The sequence below is a fragment of the Amblyraja radiata genome, unplaced genomic scaffold (assembly GCF_010909765.2).
Source record: "Amblyraja radiata isolate CabotCenter1 unplaced genomic scaffold, sAmbRad1.1.pri scaffold_4_ctg1, whole genome shotgun sequence".
NCBI classification, from domain to species: Eukaryota; Metazoa; Chordata; class Chondrichthyes; order Rajiformes; family Rajidae; genus Amblyraja; species Amblyraja radiata.
Window position 1 is genome coordinate 265,352 of NW_022630571.1, and position 18,681 is coordinate 284,032.

The 18,681-nt window shown below is 43.9% G+C and overlaps 1 protein-coding gene across 2 annotated transcripts in view; it reads left to right on the forward strand.

The window, feature by feature from the left end:
- The window catches only part of slc9a3r2 (SLC9A3 regulator 2), a 92,800-nt gene continuing 74,119 nt past the window's right edge, over nt 1-18,681 (forward strand). The window contains exons 1-2 of one of the 2 annotated variants that reach the window (XM_033016797.1): nt 1-801; nt 7,221-7,448. In XM_033016797.1, the coding sequence (XP_032872688.1) occupies nt 592-801; nt 7,221-7,448 (438 nt within the window). In that variant the 5' untranslated portion in view covers nt 1-591. The remainder of the gene's footprint in view (nt 802-7,220; nt 7,449-18,681) is intronic. The other variant, XM_033016798.1, reaches the window with a different exon arrangement.

Here is an 18,681-nt window from a genome sequence, read left to right on the forward strand (position 1 = left end):
AATTCGTTTTAATTGAATTGGACTGCCGAGCGTGTCTGGTGCGCATTCCCATTCCGTTATCTTTCGGCAGATGGCAGTCAATTAAAGGCCAGCAATTCTGCAAACCGAACTTGCAACAGACCCCAGTGTCATTGTTTATATCGTCGGCCTGCAATGCACTCGGTGTGTGCGCGAGTCATTCAATGAATCGATGAACTTACTTTAAATCTTTCCTTCTGTGATAATTTGGAGGAGGAGTGAGAAGGGGAGAACGAAGGACTGGATTCTGCGGAGTTAGTTTGAGTCGCAACGAACGGGACTTGGAAGTTTGCAAGGAAATTGAAGCGAGCTTCGCCTAGGGAGCTGCGACTGCGGCGGAGCGCCGGCAATGGGAGTTTAACTCCGGTTTTGGTGGGCGCTGTATCGGGGTACACACATACACAGAGGCACACATCCTTTCGGCAGAACAAAGTGGCCCGGAGAGAAGATAACCCTCGAGTGAATTTTTATTTTATTTTTTATTTTTGCAAATTTTTTCCTTTTTGCAAAATTTACTTTTCTTTGGCGAAAATTTCTCTTTTTTTTTTGTAAGGAGGTTTAAAGTAGAAAAGGATGGCGAAAGATCACCTGAAACCGCGTCTGTGCCATATGATAAAGGAGGAAGGTGGTTACGGTTTCCATTTGCACGGCGAGAGGGGGAAGCCCGGTCAATACATCCGCAAAGTGGAGCCCGGATCCCCGGCAGAAGCCTCGGGTCTGTCCGCAGGGGACCGGGTTATTGAAGTTAACGGGCACAATGTGGAGAAAGAAACCCATCATCAGGTAATTTATCTGTTCTCTTTATTGCCTTTTTGGTTATAAAGTTTGCTTTAATTGTCCCCAGAGGGAGTGAAATTGTAGCCTCTCGTCTTGAATAATCGATACATTCTCTCTGTGTGTGAATTTAATGGAAACATAAGGAACTGCAGATGCTAGACTTGAGAAAAATGCAAAGTACTGGAGGAAGGGTCCCAAGCCAAAACGTCACCCATCCATGTTCTCTAGAGATGCCGCCTGACCTACTGAGTTACTCGGGATACTTTGTGTCTTTTACTGTAAAGTAACATTTGCAGTTTATTTTACCCACTGAAACGTCGCCTGTCCACCCCCCCCCCCCCCCCCCAGATGCTGCCTGGCCTGTTTTGGTCAGTGGGAGTAAAATATAAGGACAATATTCTGTGATGGTGGTAAGAAACTTAAACCCAAGCTGCCGTCTACTTTGAAGACGGGACAGGCAACATCTCGGGAGAGAAGTACTGGGTGATGTTTTTGGTCGAGACCTTTCTTTGATAGACTTGCCATTTCTTTTGCTTCTTTCTCGACCCTTTTAGGGGTGAACATTCAACGTGGATGGACTACTATCTGGCTTTATGTTTGTAGAATGGAGAACTCTGTGGTCACAGGGGCAGTTTGGATGATGTGAGTCTGCGTTCTGAATGCAGTGGTGATTTATTACAGTAGGGTTTGAGTGCAAGATAGGAGGTCTTGTTGCAAGGGTTTAGTGAGTTCTACCTGCAGAAATTTTAGGAAGTTGCCAGGACTCAAGGGCTTGAGCTATAGGGAGAGGTAGAGCAGGCTAAGACACTCTACCTTGGAGTATAGGAGAATGAGGGGTGATTTTATAGAGGTGTTCAAAATCATGAGAGTAGCAGATTGGGTGGACACATTCGCCCAGAGTAGGGAGAATCGCGAACCAGAGGACATAGGTTAAGGGGGGAGGGGGGAATGGAAGATTTAATAGGAACTTGAGGGGTAACTTTTTCACATCAAGGGCGATGGGTGCATGGAACAAGCTGCCAGAGGAGGTAGGTGAGGCAGGTACTATTGCAACATTTAAGAAACATTTAGACAAGCACATGGATCAGATAGGTGTAGAGCAATATGGGCTAAACGCAGACAGATGGGACTAGTGTAGATGGGACATGTTGACTGGCGTAAGTTGGGCCGAAGGGCCAGTTTCCATGCGTTATGACTAAGTTTGGTCTCAATATCTAAAGTTGCCTTGGGGTCAGTGAAGTGTTAACTGTTTAGATTTTTTGGAATGAGGGGTTGGCCTATGGGAGAGCGAGTCTGATTGTCCCGAACTCTGGAACTTTAGGAAAATGGGATGGCGTTTCTTTGAAGCGGAAGGGATTTGGAGAGAGAGAGACGGGTGTACAATGTAGGGGAAGTAGTGACATGTGTTTCCCAATAACTTTCCATGTTCAGTGTGAGTTAGTTCTGCTGAGAGAAATTGGCAAGGGCAGACACTGAGGGGCTTTATCCTCTGGCTGGTAAGTTTGAGGTTTGAAGGGTCAGTCCTCTAGGACTGAAATGGAAAGGAAGGAACTACAAAGGAACCAGTGGCCGACTAGGAAAAGGGGAGATGCAGCGAGACCTGGGTGTCATGGTACACCAGTCATTGAAAGTGGGCATGCAGGTGCAGCAGGCAGTGAAGAAAGCGAATGGTATGTTAGCTTTCATAGCAAAAGGATTTGAGTATAGGAGCAGGGAGGTTCTACTGCAGTTGTACAGGGTCTTGGTGAGACCACACCTGGAGTATTGCGTACAGTTTTGGTCTCCAAATCTGAGGAAGGACATTATTGCCATAGAGGGAGTGCAGAGAAGGTTCACCAGACTGATTCCTGGGATGTCAGGACTGTCTTATGAAGAAAGACTGGATAGACTTGGTTTATACTCTCTAGAATTTAGGAGATTGAGAGGGGATCTTATAGAAATTTACAAAATTCTTAAGGGGTTGGACAGGCTAGATGCAGGAAGATTGCTCCCGATGTTGGGGAAGTCCAGGACAAGGGGGTCACAGCTTAAGGATAAGGGGGAAATCCTTTAAAACCGAGATGAGAAGAACTTTTTTCACACAGAGAGTGGTGAATCTCTGGAACTCTCTGCCACAGAGGGTAGTCGAGGCCAGTTCATTGGCTGTATTTAAGAGGGAGTTAGATGTGGCCCTTGTGGCTAAGGGGATCAGAGGGTATGGAGAGAAGGCAGGTACGGGATACTGAGTTGGATGATCAGCCATGATCATATTGAATGGCGGTGCAGGCTCGAAGGGCCGAATGGCCTACTCCTGCACCTAATTTCTATGTTTCTATGTTTACAGACGTTGGTTTATGCCGAAGATAGACACACAAAGCTGACGTAACTCAACGGGTCAGGTAGCATCTCTCGAGAGAAAGAATAGGTGATGTTTCAGATCAGGACCCTACTTCGACTGAAGGTAGAGGGAGGGAAATAAACGGGAGGCGAGCTGGGGATCACTGATGTTCAGGAATAAGGGGAGATGTGTTGAGGTGGAGGTTAAGCCATAACCTTATTGATTCAATGATATTGTCACATGTACCCAGGTACAGTGAAATGCCTTGCTTTGCATGCAACCTGGTAAAATAATACAGCAGACCTCACCCAGGCAGTACCCAGAGTTGCCACGTTTCTGGCACTGATAAAGTTACATAAAGTTATATGAACAGACTTATGTTCTGCTCGTAATGGCGAACCAGGCCTGCTGTCGCACATGGCCCACCTTCGATCTCGGTGGGTTCCCCCTTCGGTAACTCTGGCCCCTCTGTCAGGTCCCAAGAATGGTGAATTTCTTGATGTTCTGTATTTCTTGAATTCTTAGTTGAAGGATAAACATACTGCCGTTCAATAACCCACCTCTTCAGCTTAATCCTTTCTGCTAACTTAACGAACTCGTCCAAGAGATATCTGTTCCAACAGTGCAGTGCCCCTTCACTACTCTCATTCCAAGAGAGTATCACTATAGAGTTCACATTCAGACCCTTCCTTGCACTGACTCTGAACTCCAAATTTGAGGTGGAACTAGTTTCCAAGTGGGATGACGATACAAGAGTCACCAAAACCTGGTGACTCTTGTAAATGGACTCAGTGGGCTTTTTCTATGCATTTTCTACACTTAACTGAGGATTGTACATACGTATGGCAATAATATTTCTGGCCTGTATGACAAAAATAAGGGCGGTACAGAGGTAGAGCTGCTTCCTCACAGCCCCAGGGACCTGGGTTCCATCCTGACTACTTTGTATGGAGTTTGCACATTTGTGACTGCATGGGTTTTCTGCGGTGCTCCAGTTTCTTCCCACATCCTAAAGATGTAAAGGTTTGTAGTTTGAGAAACTCAGCGGGTAAGGCAGCATCTATAGAGCGAAGGAAATGGGCAACATTTCGGGCCAAAATGATGCCTATTTCCTTCGCTCTATAGATGCTGCCTCACCAGCTGAGTTTCTCCAGCATTTTTGTCTACCTTTGATTTTCCAGCATCTGCAGTCCCTTCTTAAACATAAAGGTTTGTAGTTTATTTGGCTTCTATAAAAATTGTAAATTGTCCCTAGTGTAGGATTGTGCTGGTGAACAGAGTGATTGCTGGTCAGAATGGACTCAGTGGGCTGAAGGGCCTGTTTCCGTGCTGTATCTCTAAAATCTAAAGTAAAGTCTAAAAAACTTCACTGTACTTTGGTACTCGTGATAGTAAATGAGCCATTAAACTATTCAGGTGACATTTTGAGTCTGAACCCTTCTTCAGATTGAAGAAGGGTCCTGATCTGAAATGCACCTATTCCATGTTCTCCAGTGATGCTGCCTGACCCGCTGAGTTACTCCAGCACCTTGTGTCCTTTTGTATAAATCAGCACTGCAGTTCCTTGTTTCTACATCAGTAAATGATGGCAAGATAGGTTTCTCATAAATGTGTCTTCCTTAACTTCATGTATACTTTATTAACTGAATATATAAGTTTGCCACAAGGCATTGGGGACCTTAATGGGTCGATGAACATATTTTGTTCAAGAGGGTTCCTGGATATAGATTTTTCTCCAGTCTCATCCAAAGCTTGAGTGATTTACTTTTGGATCATTCTGATCTGAGAAATGTGGTATACTGTCACAATCAAATAAAATCTGACAAGTTTGATTCATAAAATTCAGTCAAGATCAAAGTTGAACTTGTTATGTAAACCAGCATCTGCAGTTCCTTGTGTATACTTGATTTTTTGTTTAGTTTCGAGAACTAGTGCGGAAACAGGCCCTTCGGCCCACCGTGCCCGCGCCAACCAGCGATTCCTGCACACTAATGCTCTTGCGCATTGGGGTAAAGTTACAATTTTACTAAGCCAATTAACCTACAAATCTATGTCTGTGGAGTGTGGGAGGAAACCGTAGATCCTGGAAAAAGGTCAAAGGGAGAACGTGCAAATTCCTTACGGACAGGATCTGTAGTCGGGATTGAACCCGGGTCTCTAGCGCTGTAAGGCAGCAACTCTACCGCTGCGCCAACCTAATATACCGTCCTTATGCACTGAACTTTCTTTTTGTTATATTGTTTACTGAGTACTCTGTGTACATATTCTGTTGTGCTGCTGCAAGTAAGAATTTAATTGTTTTATTTGGAACATATGACAATAAAACACTCTTGACTTAATTTGGTCGTGTGAATTTCAAATGATCAAAATCTCTTTATCATGATGAGATCACGTGTATATTTCAATGCTGCAAATCTGATTTGGAATGGATGCACTTTTATGATTTGTAGTGAAAAATGCATTAAAAAACAGTGTATTGCAATGCAGCTGAGGAGTGTGGTGTTTTAGTACATTTTAGTTAAATTTCTGGAACTGGCCATTTGTGTGAACTTTATCCCAGTCGTCAGGAGGAGGAGTTTAACTTGTGATTCCATGCAGATCAGGGTTGAGTGTGTGGGATTGGGAGCGTCTTGCATATAATCATATTTTCTTTTTAAAATGTGTTTTCCTGCAACAACAAAAAACACACAATGGGCTGTTTCTACTGAAAGAAGTCTTTGGGAGGTTTGGTGAATAGGAGTCTTGTGAATGAGAGACTTGGTTGCGTGAATCTCAATTCACCAATTTTATTTTATGTAAACTTTTAACCCAAAGAAAGTGGGAGAGTGAGATCTATAGTCTGTGTGATCTTAAAGGATTCTTCAATGCCCATTTTGGGTTATAACCATATGGTAGTGGGGCAGCACAGCTGGAAGAGCTGCTGTCTCCGCACCAGAGACTCTGGTTCCAATCTGTATTCGAGTGCTGTCTGTACGGGTTGCACCTTCTCCATGTGACCACGTGGGTTTCCTCTGGGTACTCTGGTTTCCTCCCTCATCCTAAAGTTGTGTGTGTTTGTAGGTTAATTGGTCTCTGTAAATTGTCCCCTTGTGTGTAGCGAGTAGATGAGAAAGATGGATAATTCAGAACTAGTGTGAATGGGTTATCAATGGTCAGCATAGACTTGGTTTGTCAAAGGACTTGATTCAATGCCGTATCTCTAAACTAAACAAGTAGCAACGATTACAAATGTTAGTACCATATACTGAGTCTAGGTGTTACTATTGTAAAGTGGCGGATGAATCCAAGTGTAAGGGGAAGTATTCGATATAGATGCAACAATATTTTACTCTAGGTTTTGCTGCACCTGCTAGTAACTTTTTTCCTGTTTTGAGTCTATTTTCTATTGACTTATTCCTCAAGAGAATTATGGAGGACCAATCACAATTTGACTTTGAGATGAACTGTTGTACTTTGAGATGGACCATTATTTGTCTTTAGACTTTAGAGATACAAAGTGGAAATGGGGCCCTTCAGTCCACCAAATCTGTGCCGACCAGCAATCACCCCATCCCCATGCACTAGTACTATCCTACAAACTGGAGACAATTTGCAATTTGCAATTTGGAGAAGCCAATTAAACTACAAACCCGCACGTCTTTGGAGCACCCGGAGAAACCCAACACTGTCTCTGGGAAAACGTACAAACTCCATACAGACAGCACCCAATGTGACAATTGAACCCGGATCTCTGGTGCTGTAAGGCAACGACTCTACCGCTGCACCACCATGCCATGTTTACCAATAAATTCAATGTCTAATACAAAAATTGCCACTCCAGCTCAGTCTTGCAATGGTTCATTGCAATCATGTGAAGAATAGTTATTTTAGTTGATGTGTTCAGAAACGTCTCAAGGGTGATTTTTTGTGTGAAAGGTAGGTGCGAACATTACTGAGTATGACACTACTGGAATGTGTAGACAGTGTGAATGTCTGAAGAGTTTTTGCAGTTTTTTGTTTTGTGTGTATTTTAATTCTGAATGAAGCTTTTAGTCCTTGTTTTGCATTGGAGGCCTTGCCACAACTTCCGAGCATTTTTTTGATAGGTTGCTACCACCTCTTTCCCCAGGTTGTGCAGCGGATCAAAGCCATGGAGCATGAAACGCAGCTGCTGGTGGTGGATAAGGAGACGGATGAGTACTTGCGTAGTCAGCACCTTGCTAGCACAGGGGACTATGACCAGACTCTCCCTGCAGATGACTCCAAGGACAATGGGCTGGTGTGGAAGCAGCAAGTTGTATTAACCAGCGGGGAGCCCACAAGATTATCCATCAGGTCCATTGATGGGACCAAGAAGGTAGGAAATTAATTGAAAGATCACTGAGATATTTTCCAATGCTCTTTTCTTTAGTGATGTTGGATTGGCTACGGAATATATTTGAAGGAACTTTCCACTATCAAATACACTGTACTGCATCCCCATGTTATTTATTATGTTACCTCTAACCAGGGGATTAGCAAGACAAAAATACGGTATTGTACTGTTTGATTTACTTGCTCCTTTCAAAGGAGTGCACTGAATAGTTTGTAATGTAGTCAAGGTAAAAAAAATGGCTAGGTCATCTATGCTTTCAGTGGAGTTTTGATTAACTGGGCCAATGGGTCAAGGAATGACAGATGGATTTAATTCGGATAAATGTTGTGTTTTAGTTGGGCAAACCACAATAAATGGTGGTACCCAGTGAAATGTTATAGAAAAGAGACCAAGGGGTCCAAGTACATAGATCCATGAAGGTGGTGACACAGTTGGACAGGTTGGTAAGAAGGCATTTGATATACTTAAACATAGAAAATAGGTGCAGGAGTAGGCCATTCAGCCCTTGGAGCCAGCACTCCCATTCAATATGATCATGGCTAATCATCCGAAATCAGTACCCCGTTCTGGCTTTTTCTCCATATCCCTTGATTCCCTCAGAGCTAAATCTAACTCTCTTGCCTTCACAGATGAGGTTATTGAGTACATGGGTTGGTCTCATGTTAAAGCTGTACAAGACCTTGGCCAGGCTATGTTTGGAGTAATGCGTACCATGCTGGTAATCCTGCTTTGGGAAGAATGTCATTTTAACTAGAGACGATGCAATAACGGATTGAGAATCTTACCAGTTTTAGTTTGGTTTAGAGATACAGCGTGGAAACTGGCCTCTCAGGCCACCAAGTACACACTGAACACTGTTCACATTAGTTCTATGGTGTTCCACTTTTGCATCATAAGAGGGATTGATAAGGTGAATAGCTAAAGCCTTTCCCCCAGGGTACAAGAACCCAAAACTAGAGGGAATAGCTTTAAGATGAGAGGACAAAGATTTAAAAGGGACCTGAGGGGTGTGTTTTCTTCACAGTGGGTGGTGGGTATCTGGAACATAGCTGCCAGAGGAGGTGGTAGACTTATGTATAGGTATGGCATTAAAATATATATTTTTTTAAACAGTTGCTTTTATAGATTTGTAAGGTTTAGAAGGATATGGACCAGGCGTAGGCAACTTGATTCAGCAAATTGGTTGGTGTGGACCCGTTTGGCTGTAGGCCCTATTTCTGTGCTGTTCAGCTCCATGACTTGAAGTCACCAAATGGACAGGTTTGAAGTCAAGAACGTAGGAAAATATGGTCTTGTCAGGGAGAATATGTAAGGAGAGGAAAAAAAATGCATTACTTTATTATTAGAACTTGCTGTTGTGAATAAATGTTTGTTGTCATCAGTCCAACCGTGTAATGAATGATATAATGTAAATTCCTTTCACTAGTTTGTATCTCAGGCTGTCTGAGATGTGTTCATAATGATGTTGTTCTTGGGTTGGGGGTGGGGTGCATTTTCACGGTGCAGGGAATTTATGATATTTGGGCAATTTTTGAACATTTGACGGCACTGGGCTTGTACTCATTGGAATTTAGAAGGATGATGGGACACCTCATTGAAACTTGCTGAATAGTGAAAGACCTGGATAGAGTGGATGTGGAGAGGATGCTACCGCTAGTGAGAGAGTCTCGGACCAGAGGCTATAACCTCAGAATAAAAGGACGTTCTTTTGGGACGGAGACGAGGAGAAATTTCTTTAGGCAGATGGTGGTGAATCTGAGGAATTCATTGCCACAGAAGGCTGCAGAGGCCTGTCAATGAATATTTTAAAGGCGGAGATTGATAGATTCTTGATTAGTGTGGGTGTCAGGGGGTTGTGAGGAGAAGGCAGGAGAATGGGGTTGAGAGGAAAAGATAGATCCGCATGATTGAATGGGGGAGTAGACTTGATGGGCCGAATGGCCCAAATCTCTTCCAATCACTTATGAATTGTCAAATGCTGTACAAAGCTCGGAAAGAGGTAAAATTATAAGTGTGCCCATGCTTCTCTTGTGAGCAGCCGCACTGACTGTCAACCATAACCCATGCACACGATTAACCTGTGTAAATGCAATATGGAGTGTTAAAGCCCTGTCCCACGGTACAAGTTCATTCCAAGAGCTCTCCCGAGTTTGCCATGATTCGAACTCGGAGATTTACGGTAATGGCCACTCGTCGGTACTCGGGGCTCTCGTGGACATTTTTCAACATGTTGAAAAACTTCACGAGTCTTTCCGTGCTTACTTGCCGTTAGCGGGTCTTCCCGAGTACCTGCCGTTAGCGTTACGAGCCGCTAAGAGACGTCCCGAGCTACGACATACCCGCTACGTTAATTCTCCGTGCTTACCACGAGTTTTTTTTTTTTAACTCTCGAGAGCTCTTGGAATGAACTCGTACTGTGGGACAGGGCTATGAACCTGAGGTTTGTTTTCTTGTGAACTTTTTAATTTGAATCAGATAAAAATGGGTATGCATGTTTTTTCTGCTGATGAATAAATGTGAGGGGAGAAGAATTGGATATGCAGGAAATGGAAGGATATGGATCACGTGCAGGCTTGTAGGTTGATTGACTTTTGTAAATTGCCCCTCGTGTGTAAGGTCGAACTAGTGTACGAGTGAGTGATTGTTGGTCGGCACAGACTCGGTCGGCCGAAGGGCCTATTTCCATGCTCTATCTCTAAACTAACAAAGTAAATTAATCACTAACCAATATCATTAAATGAGCTGTGCACTGTCCTGGAATATTCAGCTGTGCTAAAGGCATTAATTAGACATCACAAGATTATTTGTTTAAAATGTTTTTGTTTGATTAGAAGTATGGTAAGTATCAGAGCTGCTAATCCTGTTGGCTCTGCTTGTTGCAAATCTCTTCGGGATGCTGCAAATCTGGGACACAGCCCCTTCACTGAATATTCCTTGTGGCATTTTTTTAAATTTAAATTGGAACCGGCCCAGAAGAAATTTATGCTTTCCAAGTTTCCAGTATTGTGTGTTTTTGATCTGTGTTCATATTGTGTTTCACAAGCTGATTACTGTTAAAGAATGCTGTCACATGGTCTCTGAGCTTCCTAAAAGGACTTAATAAAAAGCAGTGGCACAGCGGTCGAGCTCTGCCTCGCAGCACTAGACACCTGAGTTTGATCTTGACCTCGGGATCTGTCTGTGGAGTTTTCATGTTCTCCCTGTAACCAAGTGGGTTTCCTCCGGGTGCTCTGGTTTCCTCCCACACTCCAAAGATGCACAGGTTTGTCAGTTAATTCTCTTCTGTAAAATCTGCTTGGGGGTACAGTATGGAAACAGGCCCTTCAGCCCACTGAGCCCACACAGACCATTGATCACCCGTTCACACTAGTTCTATGTTATCTGACTTTCGCAACCACTCCCTCCGCGCATTAGGGGCAATTTACTCTATTTTATACCAGTGCCCCAGTAGCTTCCAATATCTTAAAGATGTGTGAGTTCGTAGGTTAAATTTGCCTCTCTAAATTGCCCCAAGTGTGTAGGGAGCAGATGCAAAAGTAGGATAACATAAAACTAGTGAGAACGGGTGATCGATGGTTGGTGCGGACTCGGTGGGTCAAAGGGCCTGTTTCCACGCTGCATAACTAAACTAAGGAGCAGTGTCAGGCTTTTATTAATGCTGAGGTTTCCCAAAGGAATTTTGCTTAGTGGCTCCTTGCAGTCTTGTGTAAATGTGGAGTCAAAGCTTTGAAAATCCAACCAAGAATATAGATTGATCACTTTGTGGTATTTTTTATATTCTTCCTGCTTTCAAACCTTCCCCGCCTTCCCCTCCTTTGTCGTGTTTTCCAGAGCTTCTTTCTGGGCACATTTTGTTACCTTTGTTCTTTTGAAGCGTATGTTATGCTGGAGAAATATTTTGGTGAATACCAGTCAGTTTTAAGGTCACCGATATGTGGATCATGGTTTTTGATTAGATTTGGAAGGGGGGGGGGGGGGGGGGAAAGGAAGATGCAATTTCAAACATTCTGGGCACATCGATACAATGTAGTATCGAGTGGAGTACTGTGTAATTGTTGATCCCTGAAGTACAGTAAACCCTCACAATAATGCACCTCTCTATAGCTGAATTCTGTTATAGTGGACTAAGGCTCCTGTTGCACCATCGTTGCCCCCGGGTAAAGCAGCCAACATCATTAAAGATGTGTCCCATCCCGGTAATTCCTCCTCTTCCCCACTCCTGTCTGGTGGAAGGTATAAAAGCCTGAAAGTGCGCATCACCAGACTCGGGAACTGCTTCTTCTCCTCTGTTATCAGGCTTCTGTACAGTCATTCCAAAAGCTAGGGTGTAGTCCCGATCTTCCAACCTACCTCACTACAGACATTGGAGTTTCTTTGTCTGGAACTGTTATGCGACAACGCTGCCAAACGCTATTGTGTAATCTGGCATCTTTCTCGTTGCTCTACCTGTTGTACTTGTGTTATGTATGCCTTGATTGTATTCATGTGTAGTATTATCTCCTACAGGTCCTGTCTGTCGGGAGTTTGTAAGTTCTCGCTGTGACCTGTGTGGGTTTTCACCGGGTGCTCTGGTTTCCTCCCATGTTCCAAAGATGTGCAAGTTAGTAGGTTAATTGGCTTGGTTAAATTGTCCGTAGTGTGTGTAGGATAGTGTTGGGATCACTGGTCGGCATGGACATGGTAGGCCGAAGGGCCTATTTCTGCGCTGCATCTATTAACTAAATCAACTAAACTAATGCTGACATGCAAAGTAAAGAATATCATGAAGTCATTGAAATGATGTTCCCTTTTGAAAGGCCCCACTTGGTTTATTAATATTCTTATGGGGAAGGAAGTCCATAGTCCTTGCCCTGCCTGGTCCTTCCATGGCTAGTATTTAGGCTCCTGACTGTCTCCCCAGTCCAGGGACCATTTGGGAGGAATTATAAACTTTGGCATTGTTGGAGATGACCACATCCTTAAACAAAAAAAAAAATACATTGAAGTAGTAACTTTGTTCCAAAGTACTTCCACATTTTATGTTGAAAGATGCAATAGAAATGCAGGTAATTCCATTCCTTTGCATCTTAAAACCATGACTTTAGAGAGTGGAAACGGGCCAGATTAGAACTTTCTTCAGACTGGAGTTATTCTAACACTTTGTGTCCTTTTAGTCAAACAGACTGGAAACAGGCCCTTCAGTCCAACTTGTCCATGTTGACAGGAATGTCCCATCTGTGCTCATCCCTCCTGCCCATATTTAGAGCTATATATTTCCTATCCATGTACCTGTCCAAATGTCTTCTAAATGCTGTTATAGTACCTGCCTCAACTACCTCTCTGGCACCTGGTTCCATACACCAACCACCTTTGTGTGGAAAAAGTTGCCCCTTAGGTTCCTATTAAATCTTTCTCCTCTCACCTGTGGAAGCATGGGATGTTCGATTAGATCCTGCAACCAGTTTTGGCAACTCTTCAATTCTCAGACAAATCTCTCCAGTAAAGCTATTCCCCTTTACCCTTCCCCACCGGTGTAACTGTAGGCATAATGAAATGTGGCTGTATCTTGAGTATTAATAGCAAAACTATGCAAATGTTAACTAGCTAAGAAATTTACTTTCAGATCAAAACAGGCTGGCAGGTTAGTTTGAAGAGGGTACCGGCATGAAATGTCATCTATCCCTGATCTCCAGAGATGCTGCCTGACCCACTGAGTTACCCCAGCACTGTTTTGCATTTGTTTTTGTGTTGGCACATTTGTTTACTGGGGAACTTTGCAATTAATTAAAGGGTGACAGGGTAGTGCAGCTGGTAGAGCTGCTGCCTCGCAGTGCCAGAGACCTGGGTTTGATTCTGACCTCGGGTGGTGTCTGTGTGGGTTTCAATGGTTCTTTATTGTCACGTATGCACATCACAGTGGCATTATTCTGCACAACCCAGTCGCCATATTGTGGTGCAGTTCACAAAGTTTTCCTCTGGTTTCCTCCCCCTCCCCAAGACGAGCAGGTTTGTAGGCTAATTGGCCTCTGTAAAATTGCCCCAAGTGTGTAGGGAGTGGATGAGAAAGTGGGATACAGATCTAGTGTGAATGGGCGATCGATGTTCGGCGTAGACCCGGTGGGCCGAAGAGCCTGTTTCCGCGCAGTAGCTCTAAAACAAACTGATTACCTCAATTAGCAAATTACGTGGTTTGGCATTTATCACTTTCCAGTCAAAATCTACATTTCTGAATTTATTGCCCTATATAACGCAGAGAGCCACTGGACTAGGTGGCTAAGAATTCTCCTTCAGGCATGTTTTTGTTTCTCTCTAGTATTGATTTCCATTTGCTAACTTTTATTTTTACCGCAGTCATACACCAGCAATATTCCTGGCTATTGTGAATCTAATTAAGTTGCCCTGTGAAGCGTAATTGTCCCTGACACACCGAGCCATCCATTTGGAACCAGGATCCTTTGTGTGATATGTGGACCAAGGTGAACTGTTCATTATGACTTAATTGTTTGTATTGTTCCAGTAGAATTCCAGGCTTCTGTTTGCAGTTTGATATGAAGGCAGAACTCTCTCGGGTCAGGATCCATATGTGGAGATTTGGTTTGCTTTTAACCTTTTTTAAAGTCATAACCTAGTCTTTTACGGGCATAAGAAATTACAATGGGAGCCGGCCATTAGGTTTTTGTGGTCTCTGCGAACATTCAGTAGCACTATAAGCTTAATACATTTGGAAGGTAATTGAATGGATAGAAACGGCTTGGTTGGATGGATGTGGGCCAGGAGAGGACAAGTAGGGCTAGCTTGCATATGGCATCTTGGTGATCACAGGAAATAGCCTCGTGACCACAGGAAATAGCATTGTAGCGAGCCAATTCCATTGACAATGTCTAATGTGTGCAATGGGGTAGCGGTGAATTGAACTGTACCCTAGCTTATGTTCAGAAGCCTGTTAAAACAGTGGCAAAGACTGGTCCTGGTGGTGCATGCTTTCAGGCTTCTGCATCTTCTACCTGATGGCACCGGGGAGAAGATAGAATGACTAGGGCAGGACAAGTCTTTGTTTATGTTGGCTGTTTTTCCCAAGCAGCTTGAAGTGCCGATGTAGTCAGTGGTGGAGAATCTGGTATGTGTGATGGACTGGACTATATCCACACTAAAACACTCCTGCCTGATCCCAGAACCTTTGAATTCCTGTTGTTCACTTATCTAATTCTTCTTTAGATGTATTTAGTGGTTCGGTATCTGCAATTCTTTGGGAATTCTAAATATGTACAATCCTCTGAGTAGAAATTCCTTCTTATCTCGGAGCTAAACAGACTACCTTATGGCCAACTTTATCTACAAACCATGCCCCCTCATTTCAGAATCCCTTGTCAAAAGAAAACATTCTCATTCATTTGCTCCACCCATCTATCAATCCAACCAGAACTCGTGTGTATCCACCTATCACTCGCCATGCATTGTCCTGCTCCCACCCCCTCTTCCAGCTTCCTCCCCTCTACTACAATCAATCTGTCTTAACCCAAATCATCACCTGTCTATTCCCTCCGGAGATGCTACCGGGGGGGGGGGGGGATCTGATTGAATAGCATGCAAAACAAAGTTATTTTTTTCACTGAACCTCAGTACACTGAACCTTTGGCAAGTTAAATATCCCCCCCCCCCCCCTCTCAGAGTTGAGTTGTTCCCATTCTATCTCTGTTCTCCTGCCCCAACCCCACTCCCACCAAAAGGAACAGCAAAAACCCCTATCTGCCTTTGCAATCTGGAAACATCCACTCAATAGCACAGTCTTCACCCTGAACCTCTATGCTTTTGAATGATTTAATTCACCGTCTCCTATAACTAAACTCCAGCTCTTATACAGAACATGTTTCTTCCTGTCCCTTTCCCAGTATTTGCTCTTCCAAGCTCAAGAAAACCAGCAGGTAGAGCTGCTGCCTCACTGCGCCAGAGATCCGGGTCAATCCTGACCTCTGGTGCTGTCTGTATGAAGTTTGCACGTTCTCCCTGTGTTCGCATGGGTGCTCCGTTTTTTACTCCCATGTCCCAAAGACGTGCGGGTTTAAGTTAATTGGCCCTCTGTAAATTTCCCCTAGTGTGAGCGGTTGATCGATGGTCGGCGTGGGCCGAAGGGCCTGTTTCCATGCTGTCTGTCTAAGCTCTAATAGGAACAATCTGCTTTATTTCTCCTCAGTCATTGACTTAAACCATGGAGTTAATCTCATGAACTTCCTTTGAACTGCTCCCAGAGCATTTATATCCATCCTTTAAATAAAGAGACCAAAAAGGCACAGAGTACTTTAGGTGTGGTCTCATTAAAGCTCAGTAGGTTTATAGCGAGACTTCCTTGCTCATCTTCCCCAGCCTCAGTGTAGCCACAGAAGAGGATGTAGATAGGTTCAGGGAATGGGGCTGGGTGAGGTAGACTGGGTGGGGACAGGCGAGCATTCACTGTTTTTGGCAGCAGCTGAAAATAATAGCTTCAATCGTGATGATTTCTTGAATTGAAGGAAGCCCCCTGTTTATGCAAGGATAGATTTGATGTCAGCAAAGCATTTGCACATACGGGAGGATGGTCAAAAGTTTACGATCCAGCCGTCATTGTGGCGTGTGAATCAGTAAATCACAGATACCCTTTGAATTTTAAGCAGTGACAATTATTTAGCTGGGATCTTTCAAGGCGAGGGGGGATGATTTAATAGGAGTCTGAGGGGCAATTTTTTAACAAAGGTGGGTAGGTATTTGAAACTAGCTGGAGGAGGTAGTTGAGGCAGGTACTATCATAACTTTAAAACAAAAATGGTTTGGACAGGTACATAGGATAGGGCAAATGCAGGCACGTGGTACTGGTGCCGATGGGGCATGTTAGTTGGCGTGAGCAGGTTGGGCCAAAGTAACCCGTTTCCATGCTGAATGATTGTTAGAATCTATGACTCTTTGACTGCGATTGCCTCCAAGTTGGGACTTCTCAGATTTTAAACTTCAGAAATGGGAGTGTCAGTACATGAGGGAATGTTGGAAGTTCCATCAGTAAATGAGACATTAAACGAGAAAGAGTGCTAGAGTAAATCAGCGGGTCAGGCAGCATCTCTGGTAAACATGGCTAAGTGCTGTTTCGGGTGGAGAACTTTCTTCAGACTGGAGTTACTCCAGCACTTTGTGTTCTTTTAGACTTGAGTTTTTAGAGATACAGCCTGGTGAGTGGGCAGAAGCATGGCAGATGCAGTATACTGTGGATAAATGTGAGGTTATCCTCTTTCATGGCAAGAACAGGAAGGCAGATTATTATCTGAATGATGTCAGGAAAAGGGAGGTGCAACGAGACCTGGGTGTGCTTGTACATTAGTCACTGAAAGTAAGCATGCAGGTATTTAAGAGAGTTAGGTAGAGCTCTAGGGGCTAGTGGAGTCAAGGGATGTGGGTAGAAGGCAGGCACGGGTTATTGATAGGGGACGATCAGCCATGATCATAATGAATGGCGATGCTGGCGCGAAGGGCCGAATGGCCGCCTCCTGCATCTATTTTCTATGTTTCTATGTATATCAGGCAGTGAAGAAATCCAATGGCATGTTGCCTTCATTGCGAGAGGATTTGAGTTTAGGAGCAAGGAGGTCCTACTGCAGTTTTACAGGGCCCTGATGAGACGGAACCTGGAGTATTGTATGCAATTTTGCTCTCCTAATTTGAGGAAGTATTATTCCTATTGAGGGAGTGCAGCTTAGGTTCACCACGTTAATTCCCAGGATGGTGGGACTGACGTATAATGAAAGAATGGGTCGACTGGGCTTGTATTCGCTGGAATTTGGAAGGATGAGAGGGTATCTTATCGAAACATGTAAAGTTCTTAGAGGATTGGACAGGGTAGATGCAGGAAAAATGTTCCCGATGTTGGGGGTCCAGAACCATGGGTCACAGTTTAAGAATAAGGGGTAGGCCATTTGGGACTGAAATGAGGAGAAACATTTTTGCCCAGAGAGTTGTGAATCTGTGGAATTCTCTGCCACAGAAGGCAGTGGAGGCCAATTCTCTGGATGTTTTCAAGAGAGAATTAGATTTAGCCCTTGGGGCTAGGGAACTGAGGGATACGGGGGAAAAAGCCAGAACGGGGTACTGATTTTAGATAATCAGCCATGATCATATTGAATTGGCTCGAAGGGCCGAATGGCCTATTCCTGTACCTATTTTCTATGTTTCTAACAAGCTCTTCAACCCACTTAGTCTGTGCCAACCAGCTATCACCCTGTACACTAGCACTATCCTACATACTAGGGATAATTTTTTCAATTTACCAACGCCAAACAACCTGCAGACATGTACGTCTTTGGAGTGTGGGAAGAAACCAGAGCACCCGGAGAAAACCCATGCAGTCATGGGGAGAACGTACCAACTCTGTCCAGACATCACCCGTAGTCGGGATCGAATCCCGTCTCTGGAGCTGTAAGGCAGCAACTCTACCGCTGCGCCACCCTTTGTGTAAACTATCATCTGCAATTCCTTGTTTTCATCAACAACTCCATCATCGTTACCGACGGCCACCACCACATTAAACAGGAACCTGTTCTCTTCCAATGGCAGGAGACCATTCGGTTCCTTGAGCATGCTATCTCATTAAATAAGATTGCATCTGATCTGCTCAGTACAGCACAGGAACAGGTCCTTTGGCCCACAATGTCTGTGCTGAACGTGGTGCCAAGACAAACTTTTATTAGTCTGCATGTTATCCATATTCCTCCATTCCTTCCATATCCAAAAAGCATCTTGAATTCATGTCACTTCAACTCTACTTTTTGCCTTGCTTTCTTGCTTATCAAAACTTCTATGCTCCATATTCCCACCACTCTGTGAAAAATGTGATCCTCTGGTTCCTATTAAATCTTTCCTCTCTCACCTTAAAGCTACACCCAGATAGGGTCTGAAGAATGATCTCAACCCGAAACGTCCCCTATTCCTTTGCTCCATAGATGCTGCCTTACCTGCTGTGTTTCTACAGCATTTTTATCTATCCTCCACTTCTCAATTCCTTGGGGAAAAGACTGCATTTGGCCTACCTATCGATGCACCTTGTGATTTTATGTTCCTCTAAAAGATCACCCCTCAGTATCTTGTGCGCACTATATGTTGTACCCTTTATCCTTTAACTGTGCATTGTGGATGACGTGATTGTGTTCATGTATAGTCTTTTAATTGACTGGACAGCTTTACACTCTGTCTTGGTACCTGTGATGATGATAAGTCCATG